This window comes from Montipora capricornis, chromosome 11 (assembly GCF_036669925.1).
Source record: "Montipora capricornis isolate CH-2021 chromosome 11, ASM3666992v2, whole genome shotgun sequence".
Classification (NCBI taxonomy): Eukaryota; Metazoa; Cnidaria; class Anthozoa; order Scleractinia; family Acroporidae; genus Montipora; species Montipora capricornis.
The window spans coordinates 13667987-13691383 of record NC_090893.1 but is presented as its reverse complement, the minus strand read 5'-3'; the positions used below and the strand labels follow the sequence as shown (position 1 = coordinate 13691383).

The 23397-nt window shown below is 40.6% G+C and overlaps 1 protein-coding gene across 1 annotated transcript; it reads left to right on the top strand.

The window, feature by feature from the left end:
- Positions 1-3229: 3229 nt before the first annotated feature.
- On the top strand, positions 3230-19647 carry LOC138024026 (uncharacterized). The gene is made up of 19 exons (XM_068871117.1): positions 3230-3522; positions 3809-3952; positions 4662-4835; positions 6523-6627; positions 7485-7553; positions 7738-7938; positions 8945-9196; positions 9698-9767; positions 10254-10337; positions 11225-11372; positions 11516-11648; positions 12321-12428; positions 13158-13301; positions 14336-14671; positions 14935-15264; positions 15864-16106; positions 16982-17104; positions 17471-17566; positions 17891-19647. Exons 1-19 carry the CDS (start codon positions 3232-3234, stop codon positions 19193-19195), a joined length of 4356 nt encoding a protein of 1451 aa, XP_068727218.1. The 5' UTR covers positions 3230-3231; the 3' UTR covers positions 19196-19647.
- The last annotated feature ends 3750 nt before the right edge of the window (positions 19648-23397 follow it).

The following is a 23397-nucleotide window of genomic DNA, read 5'->3' as shown; positions in this document are numbered from 1 at the left end:
AATAACAATTGGAACGGAGTTCAAATACCTTCAAAGCTCAGACTGTTTCGCCCAAAACGAAAGAGAAGCCTATAATAGGAAATTTAAGAAAACAAGTTCTAACTTGATGGACTGATGATGGTGAGTGAAGCACGGCAGAAGAAGAGCCACCTTACCGCCAAATCATCGAGTAACATCTTTCTGGCTTTGGGCTGAAGAAAGCTCCAGACATTTTCGTCGGACACGTAGCAGAATCGCTCTTTATTTTCAAAAGAAAGACATTTCTAAGTAGGAAACGTTACAGTTCTCCTCAAGTATTTTTTTTTCGCTAGAAAATACAATTAAAAGATCAGTTTTGGAAAAAGGTGATCGGATTTGCTTGCATGGTTTTAGTTACCGGTGTGCGACATTAAAGAAACTGGCCCCTGCTAAAAAAGCTATTTACAAATGTCATGTAAAATACGACTCGCGGAGAGAGTTGTAAGCGATTCGTCTTACTCTCACACCCTCGAAAATGGAACGGTTTAACTTTGACATCGATTACGCAACGATTCTGTATTTTTTCTTACATGAAAGTACCCTGAAAATCTGTTCTGTCTGTTTTTGCCAACAAAGGCGCTTGCGTAACTTGTAGGGTTTAAGCCTGTTCCTCAACACACTCTGCCAAAACTACGGCTCATAATTCTTATATTTTGCTGCGCTAGTACTTTGGAAATTTCCAGCTACGCGGACCTCCAAATACGCGATTAATTACGAATTATCTAATTGATCTGACAAGCACAAAGTCTGCCTGTATTCAGTATTTCTCTCTGTATTGGGTTTCCATGCTCCTCTCTCTTCCTCCATTGGGTCAAAAGCGTGTTGTTTATTTGCTTCTTTTGATAAAATAATCAACATTTTTAATTGTTGATCAAAACACCGGCCACTTCTGAAAACTGATACCACCATTTGGCGGCATTCTTTAAAGAGCGAGCCAGAAGAATATACGTTATTCTTATTCAATGACATGCAAATAATTAAATGGTTTTCAGGAGTTAGTGGACAGTAGACTCGGTATTTTCCAATGCTTTCTGTGTGATTCAGTGTATCATTCTGTCTGACCGTGGGTCGGTGGTGGCAACCAAATAGGCCCGCAAAGCGTACATACTGTTTAATGCCGTATTGTTGAGCAACGCTACAAAGTTTTAAAAGCGCATGCCTGTGACGTCAGGACGATATTGCTGGTGTGCCAAATTAAGAAATCGAGGCCATGCTGATGTCGAAATGTGATCCCTAAGGAATTGTACTCTATTGTTCTTCAAATATTGTTTTTCGTTTTGGTTGAAACGCTATCACTGGGTGAATAGCAATTTGTTTGTTCTGTTTCTAAAGCAAACAGCATAGATCAATTTCTCATCGCCATGAAAAAAAAAAAACAGTTATATGATAAACAGTTTACGAAATAGAAGTACATAAATTGTGTTGCAAGCTGTGTTTGCATTGATTTAATTAACATATTCAAGAGACTTTCATGGCCTTTTTTAAAACTTTATGCCAACCGGTTGCAATCATGTAAACTACATTTTTATCTTCTCAACAAAATTTATTTGTTTGTCCATATAATTCTTCCTCTCGCATTTTGCTCACGGCATGGTGACTGCCCAATTCTTATATAATAGAACATCCAAAAGATTCTTTAATTGAATACACACCAAGGCAATTCTTATTTCGGTTTATTGAGATTATGTCCAAAAGCAGAAGTGCGGGTTGAAAAGGCATCATTTCTAGGCTTCGAGAAAGTTCCATGCAAATCTTTTTTATATTCTCAAGAAACCAGGGATTTGCATTACAATTTTTAGAAGTGCGAACTGGCGTCATCTATCAGTATTGAACACAAAACCATGCAATTAGGGGGTTATATGCTCTAAGACTTTAATTAGTTGCATCGAGTATTGAATTCGATTTCAACGAGATGGCTCAATGTTAAGTTTTCATCGCCATGTTCGAATATTGGGAGGGTAACACGCCTTAACTTAGAGGATGAGGGGTTTCAATTGCCAGAACTTCACGAATCTCCTTTGTGACAGGAAAACTTTTCAGACCCCGAAGTTGATATTTTATAGAAAAGATTACGCTATTACTAATTCCCAGTTGGATAATTAGAATTGAAACCCTAAACAAGGGAAAATAAATAAAGGAACGCCCTAATGCCCTTATTCTGCGTTTTTCAAGTCTCTTCAATGATGCTCTTGCTCTCCATGGATAACTCCTTGTGTGTACCAATCACTAAATCTTTTTTGGGGAACAACTCTCGGTATAGATGGTTGTTCCAATATATCATCATAAACCGCATGTTCAGTAATAAGTTCCCAAAAGGCATCTCTATTTATAAATGATTTGTTGGGCCCCTTTTCTTTCTTAACTCGATCATGATAATCATTGTTGATGAAACAGTGATCAACGAAAACTCCGTCTTTTACTTATCTTGGGTTTTTTTAACCGACTTAAAAAGATCGGGTTTTTGCCTCACTTCTAAAATGTCCAGTCTCTCTGTGCCAGCTTATGTTCACGACACAAGACAGTTTTCACTTCAAGTGAAGCGTTTGAAATAACATGTACGCATTCTTATTAGGTTCTTTGTGATCATATATATATATATATGTTCTTCATAAATATTGAATAATCTCTTGTTTTTTCTTATAATAAGAAGCCTCATTTCAAAGGAATTCCTAACCTTAAAGCAAATGGAAAGCTAATTTTGTACACAGCCGATGTTTGAGCGACAACAATAAAACTATGGCCCAGAAAGTATCCACGGATTTCACAGATATGCATATGACGTCATGGCAGCCATTTTCGTTCCCAAAACAAAGTAATCGCAGTCATGTTGGTGTACCAAACTAATCTTCTATCTGCATTGTTATGTAAATATTCTCTTTATTTCGGTTTTACAGCGTGGCTGCTAAAAGCTTTATGTCAGCCACTGCAAAACCGTCAATGGATCTCAAGGAGCTTAACACCGGTTAAGGTTATTCACCAAGGACTCAAAGATATATAAACCCGCCACGTGGAAAAAAAAACGTCTAATGGGGTCAGGTCTTCGAGATCGAGTTTGAGTTTTGAGATTTGTCTTTCGATTCAGCGTTAGAATTTTTGGCAAGATTACCCACAAAACGAGGTAATCATTTAGTGAGCATTGAAAATAGGAATTATTACATTATCAGTACAGAATGGTTTTCACCTCTTTCACTTATTTTTCTTACAGATACAACGATGAGGCAGATATTGAGCGCAATCTTCTTCTTTATTTTGAGTGTAAAGCTCACCCAAGGAACAGCAAATTTTACAAACGCAACAAACGCCAGCATTACCACAAACAGCAGCAGGAACAGTCCCAATGTTACGACAAATCTCACCACTTTGTACATTGGAGCGTTTTTTGATCTCAACAGTAAGAGCGGATACGGTAGGCTGCCAATGGCCGAACAGGCAATAGAAGAGGTTAACAATAACGAGAACATATTGCCAGGTTATCGCCTTGAACTCGTGCCAATCTCAACGCAAGTAAGTGGTTATATAGCCCGTACAAGAAAAAAGTCAGATGGACGTTTACAGATTATAGGTCAATAGCTTAAAAGAAATAGACGGCATGCCAACTACCTTCAAGCTTTCACGACTCCCTGGTGCCCTAGGGCATGATTTCCCGCAAAATATTGAGAACTAAAGGTTGTGACCGATTTCCCGCGAAAGGCCCTCAACTTCCAACATTCGACAAGGACAGGCTTCTTAGAACTAAGGCGATCCGGTAGAACCTATCTTTGTAAAACACTTCCTTACTTTTTTTTCACAGGGAAGCCTTGGGTTTGGACAGAAAGTTTTCTATGAGTATCTTAACAAAGGACCTAAGAAAATCATGTTGCTGGGACCAGGAGAGGATTCATTAGCTAAATCAATCGCAGCGTACGCTGGGATCCCTGAAATTAGTCTGATGCAGGTGGGTATACCATAGCGAATCTCGACATGCGTTATTCACAGAAATAAAGTTTGCATTTACAGGAAAAGATCGAACCATCCATCTTGTGTCGCGCACTGAACAGTACCACTCACTAGAGGAAAGTATCGCTTAGCAGCGCCGGTTCATTTTTTGAACGCCAGAGATAAAAATAGGCTGTAATTGTACCTTATATATATCGCAACTGACAATCAACATTATATTGTTAAAATGACTTGCCTCGTTACTCCAAACCCTTGAAATTCATTTTTGTAGTTGGTAGCTTACTTTGGAAAGATATAAAAATTGGTTATAAAGAGCCACTTCCTCAAGAGTTGTTTTACCCCTTTACGAAGGGAAAATCATTGTACTTTTGCTCACGCCTACAGCATTCCTCACATTCGTATCCATTGTTGAAAATGAAGTGTCCAATTAATGGCGTTTTTTCAAACCTGATTAAAGTCAATTTACATTCTATACTACGTTAGACGGCAAAAGACTCCTACAACAATAGCATGAGTACAGGTGTACTTATGTTTTGGTGACTGCTATTGATTAAAAAAAAAATTATTTTTGGCTCCCCGTTCCCGGGTTCCTGTTCCTACTTCCCTGTTCAATATTTTTCATTCATCACTCTCCGTTAGTTCACAGGCTTTTTCAGAGTCGAGCGTACGGCTAAATAGCTTACGTTAGCATTCTTTGCATTCCGCAGTTCTCCTATGGAACCAATGATTTGGAGCTCGCCAGCAGACGAGACTTGTATCCCAACTTTTTTCGGACAGTAACATCTGCAGCGTCACTGGATGCACCAAGAATACAATTCATTAAGGCGTACGGATGGAACGAGGTGGGAATCATTTATGGAGATAGTGTGGATCATTTGAAGGTAAGCATGCCTAGAATAAGCTACGATGCTTTTGTTATCCGAGAGGAGTACGATCCATTCCACTAATTTACCATTTGAATCACTGAATCATGCCTGTACAGAAGTAGAGAAGTAAGACTGGAAACAGGAGTCCATTACTAGGAGCGAACAACTCCCACACGAACCCTATGTCATAGCATTTTTGCAGACAGATATATCTCTAGACTACCTTTTCCGTAAGAAACAAGGGCAGTTCCGGTTGGATGACGCTATGACGTCAACTTAGTTTCTTGTGGTTGGTCATCCGGCTCCCGCGGGAGTTTCATTCGCGGGAAAGACGTTTCTAAAAAAACTACAGTTGGTCTGTCAAAACGCCCGACCAGAAGTCAATTTGCAGGAATGCTTCTACTGCTGGGCTCCTTCTGGAATAGAAAATCAAGTATAACACTTTGAATGATCGTGTTTCGCATACTTGATCATGTTTTAATTCATGTTTTTATCGTTTTTTTTTCCTGTTAATAATGGTAATTGAACTGAGTGGAGTGCAATTTGGTCTGAAATCATACGTGTGATTTCAAAATCAAACGAGCGCGTAGGGCGAGTTCGATTTGAAATCATAAGTATGATTTCAGACGAAAATTGTGCTCCACTCAGTTCAATTACCACTTTATTACATCCATTTAGAAATCATACAATCATTATTTATGGCTAAACTACAGGATTATAGTCAGTACCAACATTTTATTCATCCTCTTGGGAACAAAAGTTTCAAAATTCTCCATAGAATGATTTTCTTTGTCTTTCATTTTTCTTAAATTTGATTGGTTACCTTAAACAAGCCTTGAAATCTGATTGGCTGTTTTGTTTTAGTGTTCCTTTCTCATTGGCTGGGAAATGGTGCGATTTAGAGCAAAAAATAGTGCGATTTGGAAATAAATCGCACGTGCAGCACGTGCAGCACTCTTTTAACCAATGATATTATTGCTTTGTGGCGTTGCATAAGCCGTCGTCAATTCTTAAACTTCCTATTTATACCCATGTGATGTAAACGGGTACATATTGTGCGTTGATTGGCTAGAAAGCAAAATACTTGCGGGAGACAAGGCAAGGGGCCTTGGCAGAGCGGCCCAGTTGTTAGGGCGCTTGCCTTGAGATCCTGGGATCCCGGGTTGAAGACACTGCTCTGACCACTGGTTGAGTCCTTGATTCAACTTCTCAGCTGCACTTGTAAATAGCCAACTAGCTTGCCTCCGGCTAGTTGGGATTCTTAACAGTTGCCTTGAGAGTTGAATGTTCTGTTCTGTTGTGATTGTGTTTCATTGGCCCTGAAAAGCCCCTATGGGGAGTGGTAAATTAAGTACGCATTGTATTGTTTTACTAAAACAATAGCGCATGAGTTGGAGCTTCCCTATATGCACTATATCCTTGAGTCAACCTTTGCGGGTATCTTTCTATTTTTAGAACTCAATTTGCACATTGCTTGTGCTATTTTTGTCTTCGTTTGAAAAAAGGTTGACTCATAGGGCTTGTATGGGAGAGGCGAACTCCTACTCATGGACTTCTGACTAAAACAACTTTGCCACCAAGTATTATCCTTTCTAGCCATTGTAGCGGAGGATCTGAGAAAGGGAGAGAATCGCTTCCTCGGGGGAGGGGGGTTACAGAATGTCTTTGATCCACCATAAGTTTGCATGTCCTTATTCCACAGCTCTCCAATCAGTTAGCAGCAAGATTGAGACAGAATAATATCAACGTTTTAGCCGAGGTGCGGTTACAGGCAAACGATCCAGCAAGAGCCATCCGAACTATAAAGGTAAAGAGTGTTATAAAATGAATTCAAAAAAGGGAGGGAAACTGCACGTTTTCTGGCTGGAAGGATTATTTGAATGTATGCTGGCGAACAAGACATCTGAGGGACAGGGAATGGAAGAAGGTCCTTTTTTCCTTTGTTTTTGCCCCACCAAGAGCGAGCTGACAAACTCTTTGACTCTATTTCCCTTTGGTATTGCAAAGACCAACGACAGCGTTGAGGAAACAAAGGCTGAAAGATCGTGACAATAGACTAGCTAACAATTGCGACCCGTCGATAAATAACCATGTCTCCAGGCTCTTCTTGGCTTTCAAAATAACAGTGAACATGTTGGAAGCTGAAGAAACCCTGGGATTGAGGATGATGGATGAAAGTGAGACTGCAATTGACCTCGTTTTAATGAAAACCTCACTGCTACTCTTCTGTTGAGACGAAACTAGTGCGGATGAGAAGCACTTGAGAAAACTACCGAGGTGATCACCTCCAGCCTCGATGCCATTCAGTGGCCTGGCCACTAAGCTCAGAACTGTAGAATGCTATGCAACAACTGAATCTAATAATTGTTTTATTATTCATAAACTTAAGAGCATAGAATGACAAGAACCGACATAAGGATTTCATCGTACAGGGTATATCCTCTTATAAAAAATTATTTTCAAACTTACAAAATTTGGTACTCCTCTCATAAAACCTATAATTATTATCTACAGATGTGATGTAACGAATACAGAGTTAATAAGAATTGCTGTGTTCTTAAGGCAATCAAAATTGACACCTTATTAAGTTCTTCTACGTTTCTTCGCATTTGATTAGTTGATGTAATGACCCCCCACAAACGTGCGTTCAATCTGGTTTTACAGGACAAAGGAATACACGTTATCCTCGGAATTTTCCCTTTTAATGCGGTGACACGGAGGATGATTTGCGAGGTGAGAAAACCACAGCGTGGTATTACAGTGTAACTTTTTTATCCTGCAATACATTATTTTTGTACGTATTTTCAAGCTTTTTTCTTTTTTGCAAATCCATTTTCCCCATGCTTGTTCTAGTTCACCCATGAGAACACGCAAGAGGGTATCTAACCGGGTCCTTTGGCTAATTATTTTTTGTCAGGCTTATCGACAGAAGATGTATGGTCCACATTTCGTTTGGATGTTGATAAACAGTATTAATAACAATTGGTGGATACCAAAGAAGGGTGAAGACATCGCTTGCTCGGATTTGGAAATGAAATGTCAAATTCAGAACCATTTTTCCTTTTACCACACAAGAATCATCGCTTCCAAGAAGCGTTTTTACAGCTACGCCAATAAGGTAACTACAGATGTAAAGTAAACGTATTGAGTGTCGGTCGTCAGTAAAACCAACTTTAACTTATCAAGTTACTTCAGCCAATCACAGATGCCAACACATTTAATACAACCAATCAGATTTGGATTTAGTTTGGTCGCGTCATGATTGTTTTGGAAGGAAAGGAACTTTAATAGGAACTTTTTTTGTCTAGCTGTTCTAGCGCAGGAGCGCTTAAGGCTATGTAAACATAACCACAAGTAACATACGCAGACGCAGTAGCGTTTTGATAATGGTTACCTTTCATAGACCTTATTCATAAATGGAGGCCAATTTATAATTCTTTTGTCCACGTGCAAATTAGCCTACCAAGCCTCATTTTCAATTCACTGTATGGTATCGAGGCTAGGCTTGGTAGGCTAATTTGCACTTCGACAAAAGAATTATAAATTGACCTCCATTTATGAATAAGGTCTATTAGAACAAAAGACACTAATTAACAACAAGTTAATGCGCCTGCGCATGCTGCTTATGCTTATGCTTGCTTCGTATGTGTAAATCAGCCTTAATTGGGGACACTGTAAACTGAAATCAACACTCAACGCAAATCAAGTCAAATGTTGGTTTTTGAGGAGAGGAGAAAACCGGAGTAGCCGGAGAAAAACCTCACGGTGCAGAGTAGAGAACCAACAAACTCAACCCACATATGACGCTGAGTTTGGGAATCGAACCCGCGTCACATTGGTGGGAGGCGAGTGCTCTCACCGCTGCGCCATCCCTGCAACCCAAGGAGGAGTCGCGGGGTTTTTCTATAAATCACTGAGAAGTGTTGTAAAGACGATGAGTTCAGGTGGCAACAGATAGACTGAGAATTTGAGAGGATCTGGCGTTGATACTTTAACAAGCAGCTAAAAGCCTCGACTTAACTTGATGTTGCACATGTTTGCCTATTGTGTCCGATTAAATCAAGGCCGACAGTGAGGTCGAGACAACATTTCAAGTCTGCGCATTTTTTTTTAATGTCACACAGAACAGAAGTCAAATCATTGCTGACTACAATGCTCGTGTAAAAAACAACGACGGTACATCAAACAAGAGCAAGAATTTTCTCGATGTTTACGATGCAGTGTGGTCGATGGCATTTGTATTGGACCAATCAAGAGCAGAGCTGTTTCATATGCAAGGAAAAGTCTTGGAGAATTTGACGTATGGCGACACGAATGCAACCGCTGTGTTTAGAAGAAATGCAGTGAATCTGAACTTTCCTTCACCAAACATAGGGGTAAGAGAAAAATCTGTTTACGAAACACTAGCTAAGTAAACGTACTTCACTTTACATTTCTTATGTAAAATCTACGTCCCATTTATACATTTCGTAGAAAAATTGATAGCGACTTTCCAAGTGAATGACGTAAAGCGAAATGCTTTGCAAAATCGCAATAACATAGAAATGAATTCATAACAATTCGATGCAGCTTCATGTAACTAGCTCAAAGCGCTAAAAAATGACCAGGGTTCAATTCGCCGATGGTTTCGCCTCTCATTGGTTAAAAAAATGGCCCGAGGTATTTTAGTGCGTTAATGTACCTATCGTCAAACGTTTTTAATTTTTAAAGATTATTTTGTCCCTCTTTCTCTCATTTTTTTTTCTCGATGAAGATAACACATTTTGCGCACTTAATGTATCTTAAGTTAACAAGACCAGGAGTTTCTAGTCCCAAGACCGAAGGCAATTTTCCTGATTTGACGTCACAAACTAAAAGTGCTCTTTCTATTATTACAGTTGAGTGTGAGGTACTACGCCAACGGTGACAGGAAAAATACGATTGTATTAAAACAGCTAGTGATTTCCGGTAAGGCATCTTCATTATTGTGTGCATTGCATGGAAACACGTGACCAATTGCTGTTTTGTGTTCACTGGATTTTCGTGAATTATTAAACGTCTAAATTACAAACCTATTGAAGCACCTTGAAAGGTTCTCCATTTTACTGTCATAAGACGTAAAATGAGTGATTACTTTGGACAATCACAACAGGAGCTGCGTGCGCATAATAAAATGAACCTATCAAAATGCAAAAGCAAATATTTGCAGCCGGCGCTGAACGCGGGAAAAAAGCGTGCAAACAAGTCACGTAGGTTTGTCTTTACCTCTGATTGGCTAAGAAAAATGTGACGCATGGATTTGAAGCAAATGCTATAGTTCTTCAATGTACCAGAGCCCCATATCTCGAAAATACTTTTGATACTAATAGACCCCCGTCTTTGGTAGGTGTACGGTCACCATTCATTTGAAAACGAATTTAATGGATATCTTTGCTCTTTTTTTCATCCATGCAGATGGAAAGTTTAAGTTGATTAGTGGTGGGAAATACAGCGTAGATACCAAAGTATTTACTAAATTCACTGACGTTCATTGGTTTGGTAAGCGTGCTTTTTTAGTGATGTTAATATGAGCAACTCAGGCTGAAGCGAATTTTCCACAATCATTGAGTCTTGATCAGTTCTTTTGAGAGCAAATTAAGCCTTAAAATAATAATTTATTGTCTCTGTCGTCATCGTCGCTGTCATCACTGTAAACGAAACATCATCATCGCTATTTGCCTCTACCTATCGTCACCATCACCAGCGTCATTGTCATCGTCATCGTTATCACGATTATCGTCATCATCATCGTCATCGTCATCGTCATCGTAATCGTCATCGTCGTCATTATCATCATCGTCATCGTCATCGTCATCGTCATCGTCATTGTCGTCATTATCATCATCGTCATCGTCATCGTCATTGTCGTCATTATCATCATCGTCATCGTCATCGTCAGTGTCGTCATTATCATCATCGTCATCGTCATCGTCGTCATTATCATCATCGTCATCGTCATCGTCATCGTCATCGTCCGCATCGTCTTCACCATCGTCATCATCATCATCATCGTTATTGTCATTTCACAAATGGCAGCCGACTTGGTGTGAGTGAAACCTATTGATTCATTTTTGAACAAATCCTCTCAGACCATCGATTAAGCTCGTCGTAGCGAGGCTGGAAACGCTTAATAGGCCACTTTCGAAAATACCATAATATATTTTGTTTGTCCCCCAAATTTTGCACAAGCATTGTTTCCAGTTTCTCTTATGACTTACAATGTTCCCAAGAGAAAACAGAAACAATCCTTATGCAAAATTTGGGCGGGACGCACAAAGAGTATTATGGTATTTTTGAAAGTGGCCGATAAATAATATTTTATTTGGCCACCATTTTGAATGAGGCCTATTCTTCTCGAATAACTTTATTTCATGTCCATATTGCAGCCGGTACACCTTATACCAAGACACAAGAGACCTTCACTTATCGGACAATTGACCGCAATCTGTTCATCGCCTTGATTGTTCTTGCTTCTCTTGGCATTGTTTATGCTTTGTCCTGCCTTTTGATGTTGGTGTTGAACTTCAAGAAAAAGTAAGTAAAAACTGTGGAATACGGCCTGCCCAGTCACAACATGCTTACAATGAAAGTGCGAGCGGGGCCGTACGGGAAATATGATAAATAATAATACTCTTTTGACACACTATACTGACAATATTTTTCGTTGTAATTTTCAGAATTGTTCGAAACTCTGGTCCACTGATAAGTTTGCTGATAATCATTGGCTGTGTCTTAAATTACGTCACTGTCATTCTTTATGGGTTTGACTATTCACTAGTGTCAACAGATGTGGTCACCAGACTTTGTCGGGTATGTAAAACGCATACCTACTGCTTCAAACGTACGTTTATAGGTTATCGCAGCTACTGGGGCCCGTTTCTCGAAAGTCCCGGTACCTTTTCGGACCTGAAAAGCCATTTACGATACTACCTTCCGCTTGTTTTCACAAGCTGATCTTTAAACATGTTTTCAAGATAACAAAAAGCAAAAATGATAGTAAAGTTTGTTGACCTAAAATATATCCATAAAAAAGTTTAAGGACTTTCGAAAAAGGAGTGGTTCGAGTTCGACAGGGAGGAAATTGACATGTGGAGACCATTGATTCATAGCCTGCAAATGGCTGTTTTTTGACTACGATTATAAGCGATTCTCGGACCACAACCAAGGTTGCTGGATGTTAGAGAGCATTGCGTCGACGTGAAACGACAGGTGAATCATGAAAATTCTTTAATTTACTCTAAATCGTCTCTCTAGCTCTTTTCTGAAGTCGCTAGATAACTGTAGCTAACAGGTAACAAATGTGCTAAAACCAAACCGCTCCTGTCTTTTCCCCTTGTCTTCTCTTTTATTTCGGTTTGAGAGAATTTCGCTTTTGGCAGATACAAGAGGAACTATTCTGGGAAACAGGATCAATTGAAACTTTGTCTCTTGGTTTTCATATCGTGAATTAAGACTTACGACATCTTAATTTGTTGTTTGCAGGCGCGTGCTTGGACATTCGCCATCGGCTTCACTCTGTCAGTCGGAGGACTAACAGCTAAACTGTGGATAGCCTACAGTGTTCTCAAAGAACGATCCGTCAGGAGTAGGGTAGGGCTTTTCTTATTTGATAAAGTTTTTAACTTTAAAAATCTGAGATTGGAGAGATTGGACTATTGGACGATTATCCCAGAGATAGAGATTAGACGATTGGACGATTATCCCATAACACACCTCTATTACCCCCCAAAATTTAGCATAATCATTGTTTGTAATGTCGCCTGGAACATGAAGATGACCGCAGAGAAATCAAAACACAATGCCTATGCAACGTTTTGGGGGTAAAAGCTTGTAGCTTTAATTTTCATCGTGTTTAAATAAAGGTCATCTATCTCTCTATCTATGGTATTTGCGCAAGTAGTGAATTGTCAGTGTTGATGATTCAAACGTGGTTTGCACTATGTGTTTGAGCCACAGTCAAGAGAGGATACAATGAAGGGGGAGAACACATCCACCCTACATGAGCCTCTTCCAATTATAATTGTTTTCAATCTAAATTTAGCGCGTGGTCATGATGCACGGCTATTTTAAGGAAGACACCTGATTGGTTGTTTAATTGTAATTGATCAATGGCCGCGCGACAATAGGCATGAGACCAAAATAACTTTCAATGCATGACGCGAAGCTTAAAAAAGATTGAAAACAAAACTATCGTGGAGTATGGGATGTGTTCTCTCCCCACATCCTCTCTTGGCTACAGACTTACTCTCCAAGCGAAAGATACAGAGTTTAAGCTATGCTCAACTCCACTGGCTTTAACTTTGTAACTTATTTTGATAGAATTCCATGACTTTCTGGATGCTGGGGATCCTGCTTCTTCTTGTCATCATTGACGTCATTATCTTGGCATGCTGGGAAGGCTTGGATCCCCTATATCGAGCTCTAAAATATGTCAGATCTCAGCCGGAATATAAGTGCTTTGAGGTAAGTTGATGCCCTAGATTCTGGAGCTCAAAGAAAACAATGCGCAACATTGTGCATCACCGAAACGTGCTGCGTGGTTGCCTTCATTTGAATGTTTGCACTTGAGGACTTCCTACTCATTGTAAGAAGTTGGAAACATCTTGTTCAGTGTAATTAATGGCAGCACAGGAAGATACTTCGCAGTAGCTTTCGTTTGGAGTTATACATAAAGATTACGCATTCATAGAATAAACATTTAGAGACACCATGTACAGATTAAAACAGAGTATTTCAATATATTAGGGACCTTAAGTAAGATTATACAACGTCAACGAGAACGCCACCAAACAATAGCATTTAACAATCGCTCCGCACGTGCGGTGTAAAGATTTGTACATTTCTTCACAGTTCTCTGCAAATCTACAACCTGAAATGACCAAGTCTCAAACTTTGAGGACAATAGGGCCGTTTATACGAGAGAAATTAAGCCGCGGCTTACCCTGGCCGCGGCGTACATAATACGCCTATCTCTTAGAGAAGATCACGCTTCCAACGTCTTTAATCCTACTTCCCCCTCCTAGCAACGAGTTTTCTCGGCGGTTTCATATCTCCATAAGGATAGAGCTACGTTTCGTTTGCATAATAACACTTCAAGTTTTCACCCGTGGTAAAATCGTGAGAAGAAGTTGCGAAGGCCTGTAACGGAAAAGACACGTATTTGTCGCAAAGCTGTTTATCGTAAAAGATGGCAGTACCTCAAACGCATTCCACGTAAATGGTCTAGATTGGAGAGCACCCCTAAAGAAATCAATCAATCATTTCATATAGTTTTGAATTATATGTGAAAATGGATGCTGCAAGTATAGACCTCGTCCTTAATTGTGTTGTGTGTGTGTTTCTTTTACGTTGTGAATACCTATCTTTCATATGTGTTGCTGTTGTTTTTTCTTTAGTGTTGGTAAACCAAATATTGTCAATTAGGGATTTCTAAGTTTTAAAATAAACAATGCAAAATAACCTTTATCTAAATAAGTGCTCTTTGAACTCGTTTTCAGCCGATAACCGCGGAAGCTTTCAGAGCAGAAATCGAGGTCATCGAGTATTGCAACTGCGCAAGTCTGACTCTTTGGCTTGCAGTGATTCTTACCGTCAAAGTCTTACTTCTCCTGACGGGTGGCTTCCTTGCCTGGCAGACGAGGCGTGTTTACATTACATCGCTAAATGACACCCAGCACTGCGTTTCTTGTATGTTTGTCGTGATTTTGTTCAGTCTAATTGGTGCCATTGTGGCGTTTACAACAACCCTGTACCCAAGTGCTTATTATGGAGTTATTGGAGTGTTTATAATCGTCGCAACCACGCTGATTCTTTTGCTGTTATTTGCGAACAAGGTGAGTGAAAATTCTTGAGTAGTCTTCCAGTAGGCAGTGACTAGCTTTCACTGGACTGGTAATTTTTTTTTCTTTTAGAAAGCAAATAGCAGATAACACTTAATTAAACCGTAATGCTCAAATTTGTTTGCTTCAGTGCATTTATTATGCCCATATATAGGCAGGAGTGGATCCGTCGAGTAGAGATTGCGCAATTGCTGTTATAGAAAGACTATCTGTGCTGCCATAGTCTCAGTTTGGTTTTTTTTTTTCTTTGTCTTTAGATCACTCGATTAACCTGTGGAAGTAGACCAAAAAGAACCGTGAGAACTGTACAGACTACAGACAACAACAATATCAACAAATTCACTTGTGGGGCTGCCTTTGCAAAACTTTTTTCCTGTTGCGCATGCTCGGCTGCCTGTTGTATGGCTTTTTGCTCGTGTTTCTTGTGCTCCAAACTGTACGCATGTTTCCGCAAGATATTCGGGTACAAGTCCCACACACCTCCTTCTGAAGGTGGTGGAGAAGACGCTAACGCTGATTTTTATATTGGTGGCGTCCCTCAAGACAAAAGTTCTGAGATTTTGCGCCTCAGGAATGAACTGCGAGAGGTCAGTTTATCTTTGTTTTGCTTATTTCTTCTTCGTTGATTTCACACAGACTGACAAAAAACATTGATACCAACATTCAGGCGTTTTAGCAACAATAAAGTGGTGACCAAGGAGCAAGTGAGGTAAGGGCCCGTGCCTTGAGATCCAGAGATCCTGGTTTCAAGACCGCGTTCTGACCTCTCATTGAATTTGTTTCTAGTAGTCCGTGGTTCAATTTCCTGGCGCACTTCTAAAATAGCCAATCGATTTGCCTTCCGCCAGTTGGGATTCTTAACACTTGTATATGTTCAATACTCGGAGATATTAGCTACCAGCTACTCTGAAATCCGAGGGTAAATTATTATTATTAGTTACCAAGAGAAAATGAGGGGACAGAGAGGGAGGCTCCCGGTCCAGCCCTAGGGATATGTCATGTCCACGAAAGTTATTTTTAGACGAGCGGAAGTCTTTGTTCTAGCGGAAGTCTGTCTTCCGAGACGTCCGCATACAGGCCAACCTCTGTCTGATGTTTGAAAGAAAAGCAAAGATTTCATGTAATGGCGGGCGAAGTGGACTGAACGTCTTAAATGCATTAACCAGATCTGTTCTTTCCCCATTAGAAAAACTCGCAGTTAAACAATCTCGGCCACAAAGGCACGGTCAAGAGCATTTGGACTCAGACCATGGATGACAACGACAGATATGTGTGGAATGCATACAATTCCGATTGCGGGATGAGTGACAACAACGCAAGTGACATCGAAGGTTCACAAGGCTCTGAGGCTTCACGGCGTCTACGACGCGCAGCTAATAAACTCACGATATTCAATCAGGCACCTGACTACTCCCATGTGCAAAGCAAGGTAACACGAACAAAAGCCCTTATCGGAGTTATCAGCGGTTTTGTCACATAAACGAGGGGGCATTTTGTATTGAATTGACCCTTAAGCCTCTTTTGCATGTAGTTTTAAACGAAATCCATTAGCCTACATTAACAATGCTACAAGCTTTGTATTAAAACAGGGTCACCGGCAGCCTCACTTCCATTCTTAGGCCAGTTGACTCAGCTACAACTGTAAAATGGTCTATTGTATTGTATCTAGTTACTCCTCGACGAGGAAAATCCTCCTGGTCGTCAAATTATTTAGTCCGTGCATACGGTGAGAGCTACTGAAATTTAAATTGACCAATCAGAATTCAGCGAGCGGGAAAAACTGTGCTATCCGACGTCACGTCAATAGGTTCGCAGTTAAAGCCCAAAAAACCATTAAAAAGATTTAGTGGCAATTTTTTTGTCAACAAACTTTGGCTCCAAAACTGGGTTGTCGGAGAGCGACGATTCGAGCGACAGCTGTTGTGCTTTGGCTGTTATTTGTGCTTTTTGTAACTATTTTCAGGCGAATTCAGTCCTTTATTTTCCAATCAATTGTATTGATAATGTATTTATTTGTGTTAATTTCGCGCAAAAAAGACTTTGGTGGCGTCCCTGCACAGAAATGCACCGTTTCCGGTGAAAGGGCAAATGATTGACAGGATAGCACAGTTTTGGCTGCCGCGCGCACTGCCGCGCGCACTGCGGATTCCGTAAGCAGGGGTAAGAGTTGGGTCACTGGCGTTCCTCGTGTGATCGGGACAATCGAGTGGGCCTCACATTAATTTTTTAATAGAAATCAGCATATTTTCTGGGATTTAGACAAGAAGAAACCGAAGCAACTTTCCTGTTTTTTTTCTATCGCAGGTCAATACGGGAATCAGACGAACGAGTATTTCTGGCAGTCAACAGCCCAGGAGAGGCTCCCGGGTGATGGAGAATTTTATGTCGGATGAAGAGAGGAGGAAACTAAAAGCAAATTTGGCACAGGTAAGGAGTTGCGTTCTGTCGAGGGCGGCGCCGTGGACGCGGCATGCCCGCGTCATTGTTGGTTGGCGTGTTAAAGGGGCAACCTTAACTTGCTGGTAGATTTTGGAAACGAGGTTGAGCCTTGTTTCCATGGGACCTCACTTGGTAAAGAAAACCACTGGAATCCATCTGATAACTTGCATACGATATGTATTGGAAATAGTATGAATTTTTTTGTGCGTTTCGTGTTTTATTGGCACGAGTGATGTTTTAAAAGCCCTCCAACCTATGCATACATTTGTCGTTAACAATAAGAAACGCGATATTCGGTTGAGTATATAATAAGATGGCTTCATGCATTGATGGATATTTAACTTTGATGAACAGAAAGATGAGGAAATAGCCAAACTGCGCAAGGAGCTTGAAACAGTCAAAACAAAGCCTATAGATGTCAAGTATCAGCAAAGTCCCTCACAATCACAGGTAGAGACCTAACTTTCCTATTTATTTGATATTGAAGACCACGCAATGCGATTTGCAAAGGTATCTCGTTTCATTTTCTCAGCCAGTTACAATGCAAAATTTTAAAATCAATCTTACTCCCACACATTTCCTCGCGCTAACCGCTAGCTGCTTATAATTGGTTTGAATCTGACTGGTTTAAATTGGCCAGAGAAACAAGATTGCCTCATTACCTCAGCACACCCTCAGAAGAAACCCATTTGTTTTGTTTTCGCCGAACTCGTTGTTTAGATTTCTTAATCTAAGGCTTGAAGGTTGTATAAAGCAGGCTAAATATCTTCACAGGGCTCAACCCCCACCACGCAACGGATTATACTGGTGGAGACGCCACCGACTCCCATTCCACCGGAAACGACATCCACTGTTCAACAACTTCCGGTAACTGACATACCCCCCAAAAAGGAACCCTTACGAAGGAAGAGCATCGACGCAACACCCGCAAAACCTTTAATTGACGAGAAGACTCAAGATAAGTCAAACAAGAATTCACCCCTTGACCCGGCTATGGAGAACATTCCAAAGAAACTGAATAAAGGAGGCAGAAGTGAAAATGAGAATGAAAGAGCCAAAAAGGTTTCGCCAGGGTCAAGTTCGGGTTCCGAGCAACTTAGGAAAGCGAGCAGGAGTAAGGAAGACATAGAAACACCTGCAAACAAGGAAACTTACGATGCAAAACATCGGGCGTCTTTATCACAGGTTACATTATCTGAACTTCCCACAAAAACTGCAAAGAGCTCAACACCACCCAAAGCTGCTGGTGACGTGAAAGGTGAGAGCGAGGGGCCTGGAAGTAAAGAGGATAAAGAGAAAAAGAAACCGGCCCATAGAAAGATTTCAAGTTGGCTGTTTAACGATAACGAAAATGCAGATAAAAACAACCTGCAAACCGAAAAAGACGAAAAGAAAACAGATGATAAAGACAAAGGCATGAAGAAAGCGGGAAAAAGTGGACAGGAGACACGAGAAGACAAACCTGAGAAAAACAGCCCAAATAAAGGGGACAAAATTTCTTTTCCGGCTGGCGGTGACAATGACACGATCGGTAAACAAGATGCAGATTCTACTGGTGGCATAAAAGACAAAGCCTTGAAGAAACAAGAAAACGTTCTTCAAGGGGAGAGGGCTGAAAAGAATGATAGGAAGCGGAGTATCGAGATTTTGAGCGACGAAGGTGATTACGATGATGACGACGATGATAATGATGATGACGAGGATTATCGAGGAGAGGCATCTTCGGAAAATAGTGAAAATAGCCCGTCGGGCGCAGCTAAACCTAAGGCAACAAAAAGAGGCTCCAGGAAAGGAAGAGGAAGACGCAGAAAACTAACTTTTGGGAAATTAAATTGGAATGCCCAATCCAAGATTGACAGTGGAATGGGAGGTTACAAACCGCGAAGAAGCAGCGTAAGAATTCCACACTTCAAATCCGACTACTCTCACGTGAAATCACGAGTTCCATCGATGAAGGACTCAAACTCTGCAAATGATGCAGCAAGTGATACCAAAGACAGACGAAGAAGTGTTTCATTAAATAAAACCTTACTGCCTGACTATTACCTCCGCCGAAGTTCAGACGCTGCTGTACAATGAAGCAACGAAAAATTATTGGTGCCGAAGCTACTCGTCATAAATATTTTCGTTCATTAGAGTATCGGTTCGACATTCTCAAGAATTTGCAGACAGAAGCCTTTAGAAGAAGTCTAAGGAACACACGTTCAATCAAAATCTGGACATGCATAGCAAGCGAAGGATTTTGGATTTTGTTAATAAAATCGAGCATGATAAATAAGAAGCACAAAACACATGCTTTCCAGTAATTGTCACCAATTTTTTAAACAAAAATTGACTTACCGTATTTTTCACACCACAATTAGTTCTTCGTTTTTGGCTCAGTTTGTGCAACATCCTGAACGATATAACGTAAAGCAGCAGAAGAAATTTTGATAAATTAAAGCAGGGGTTTGTCTTTGGGTTAATTGGAAAATGCAATCGTTTGACCACCCTGCTTGAAATAGAACGCTATGCGTATGCCTGGTTTGAGTTTTAAAGTTAGTCCTTTAATATGCCATGGACCTCACGGGTTTTGGTACAGTTGGACAAAGAGAAATCTGGGAAAAGATAGAGTAGGTTAACTTGGAAACGACTGTACTGACAATGACGCAGTGACGCACGTATCACTTCGAGCGTATATCCAGAGGACACTTTTTTCCTACGGAGTTGTTTTCTTCTAAACTTCTCCACCTCTCCACCTCCCCTCACACTTCCGTGATCCATACCAAAACCCACCCCCACCTCCCTCCCCCTTCACTTTCAAACGTACTCCGCGGCCCCTGTGTCTTCGCGGATCAAATAACTTACTCAAGAGCTGAAGCAGGTCACCACTCCCCGGAAAAAAGCCCCTGACTCTAAGGGCGCGTTCGATTGACCCTATTCCGGAATAGAAATACATGGAATATAAGTTAGAAATGCTTCGTTTTTGGGAAGATTTACATTAAAATTGTTAAACATCTGCTAAAATGCTATTTTAAACATATTTTGAGCATCCTTGCTGCTTCGAAACGCGCCAAACATACCGTTTTAATCATCACTCCACGTATTCTTATTCCGGAATAGGGTCAATCGAACGCGCCCTAAGAGTTTTGAAGCAAGCAACCGTGGACAATCTTCCTGTCGGTGTACGTTGGATCAGTGGCTTGATCTGATCGGCGTAATTACAAGTTGAGAAACTAAATATTTTAAGCAAGAGCCGATACAACGTAGATTTGATTTTAGTGGTGTATTAAAGGCACTTAAATCAAATCTCAAGCTCTTGCTTAAAACATTTAGTTTCCTGACTCTAACACCAATGTACTTTAAACTAACTAAAGAAAACATTTGCCCAGAGGATTATTCCCCGCCTTAAATCTTCCTTGTTAATTAGCCTCCTTCATTTAAATAGGCTTTCTTTATGCAAAATATTTTAAGCAAGAGCCGATACAACGTAGATTTGATTTTAATGGTGTACTATACTTCGGCTGGGCAAACCAGCCTTCTTCAGGTACATTGAGAGTTTACAATAGAAAATGAGGGGAAAGAGAGGGAGGCTCCGGGCGTTGGCCGGGATATGTCATGTCCACGAAAGTTATTTTTAGACGAGCGGAAGTCTGTCTTCTGAGACGTTCGCATGCAGACGTTAAGTCCACTTCGCCTGCCATTACATGAAATATTTGCTTTTCTTTCAAACATCAGACCGAGGTTGACCTGTATGCGGACGTCTCGGAAGACAGACTTCCGCTAGAACAAAGACTTCCGCTCGTCTAAAAATAACTTTCGTGGACATGACATATCCCAAGGGCTGGACCGGGAGCCTCCCTCTCTGTCCCCTCATTTTCTCTTGGAGTTTATGCACACTTTGTTTTTGTGCTTAACTCGCCTACCTTGAACTTTTATTGACAAGGACAGTTTTTCCTAATCCATATCTGCAGGGAAACGGCATTCGTCATTATTTTGGCGGACATTACAAACTGTACAGCGTATACCCAAAATTAATACGTCTTTTTTTAACGGATTCCTATAGTTAAAACTATGAGAAGAATTGGTCTCATCGTCCTCTTTCAAGTAGGCCAATGACGAGTGGTCCATTTTCAGTGATGTTCAAAATATTGAATAATCTTCTTTCAGAAATCAAAGTGGCTATTGGTACTGGACCCGTACACCGACATAAATAATCACGCGGGAGTCTTCTTAGAATGATTATTACAGGTTCAATAACGCTCCAAAAGTCTTACCTCGTCTTTAATTCTTTTATATACAGTTCAGCTATCAAACAACGGCATTGTTGCCTCTTTAATATTACGAAGTACCTCCTTCGTTCCATGTCACCGGCCATCTGACGTGCCTTGTGTTTCTCGCATTTAAGTCTAAGCACCCAATTTTAAAACGGTTAGCTTTCAAAAATTGCGTGACTATGTAGTTCAAGGTTAGGGTCAGAACCTGTAATAATCATCATGTTCTAAGAAGAGTCCCGTATGAATAGGAAATGTTAGTCGGTGTACGGGTCCCGTATGAATAACCACTGCCTTCAGAAATCGAGAGGTGAAAATTACCATTCTCGAACCTCCCAGAGATCTCCTTGCTTCTTGAAAAATGCTAGCTGACCTTTTCAAGGGGAAAAATTGCCAAAATAACCCTTTCAAAAACGCAAGGGAATAAATTATCCGGCGGGGAATCTTTTAGGTGACGTGATTAGTACCTTGATTGAGTTGATCGACTATAAATCAAGCAGCATCACATCCCTGGGGTAACTTTGTCTAAGTACTAAAAAAACGAAAGACATCACTATATGCCGAACTAAAACATAATTACCTCAACCAAGGAAACAATCCCCAAATAGAACTTACTACAGTATATGAACTGACAAAAAAGACACGTCCAATTTTAAGTTATGAAGGAAAAGAAAAAATAGAGAAAACTCTAATAAGAAGGTCTTAAGAGCGGCTATTGTATTTCCAATATGTATGGGTTATTGACCAAGCGTGAGGTCAAGATGACTGGATATTGGCCAAGTTCTTTTTTTGCGTGTTTATGGACCGAGACGAAGTCGAGGTCCATAAACACGCAAAAAAAGAACTTGGCCAATATCCAGTCATCTTGACCGAACAATCTTGGTCAATAAAGGATTTATTATATGACTTAAAACACCAAAAAATGATCTTTGATCTTGCGGGACCAAGCGAGAAATCCCGAGCGGGCAGTATCGCTCCATCTTGCCCGCTCGGGTAGCCAATCAGAGCGCGCGATTTGGTTCATCTTGCCCGCTCACGGAGCTAGTCATATAATATGTTGTTTTATTATCTGGCAAACAATTCTCGGGCAAAATGGAGCAATCTGATTGGCTGGTTTTTGGTCGGAATCTACAGTGCGGACCATTACCATGGAAACGGTCCGTTTCAGTATTTTTTCTCTCTCCCTAAACACAAGAAGGTTTTAAAAAGCGGAATTTAATTTTTTCATCACGACAGCCGTAGATACTAAAACAAAACAAGGGCAACAGCCTAATTACAGCTAACGGAATTTAGTTTTACATTTAAAAGCTTACCGTCAAAAGTTTATTGTAATGGAAGACGAAGATAACGAACATTCATGGGCGGAGAAGTGTCCGATCGCTCAAAGAAACGATGCCATATAATCTGATAAATTACTAACCACACTTGCTTGGGACCGTACTGGAGAATATTGGCCCTAGGTCATTTTCGTACGGATCTCGCACTCGGTTTATAATAAGAGGTTCACAGATCTTGTTGATTTCTCTTAGACTAAACATCTTGCAAAAAGCATTTATTGGTAAGCACGACGAACAGAATGAGACGCTTTCGAGAAAGGTCTGTGAATTGTAACCTAACCAGATAGCTGGCGGTTCTCTTGCTGCTGAGCGTGCGAGCTCTCTCACGACAAAATCGCTACCGCAAGAACAAAAACCTCCATCTACTTAGGCAACCTCAACCTCTTTCCCTGCTCTTCCCTGGATTTGGAGGTGGGGCAAAAGCCGGGGAAAAGCGCCCTGGGGACGAGGTTGCTATGCAAGCTATTGAAATGAAAACCTCTTTGCAGCGAATACAGCTGTAGTGTTAACTATCATTCTTTAATATCGCACAGTACGTAGACGACAGAAGTAGACGGATAGGTGAGGAAAACTGATCTGGGGTATCGAGCTATAAATCAGGGAGGGGGTAGTGGTTCTTGTGCCTGCCTTAGAGAAAATTTCAAAGGCCCGGATGTAAGTACCAACCCCCCGCTATCGTTATCAAATTATT

Excerpts from the sequence above, each read along its gene's own strand:
- LOC138024026 (XM_068871117.1), top strand. The coding sequence starts at position 3,232 with ATGAGGCAGATATTGAGCGCAATCTTCTTCTTTATTTTGAGTGTAAAG. Across the intron at positions 14,672-14,934 it reads TGCTGTTATTTGCGAACAAG|ATCACTCGATTAACCTGTGG; the intron begins GTGAGTGAAAAT and ends CTTTGTCTTTAG. Across the intron at positions 15,265-15,863 it reads TCAGGAATGAACTGCGAGAG|AAAAACTCGCAGTTAAACAA; the intron begins GTCAGTTTATCT and ends TTTCCCCATTAG.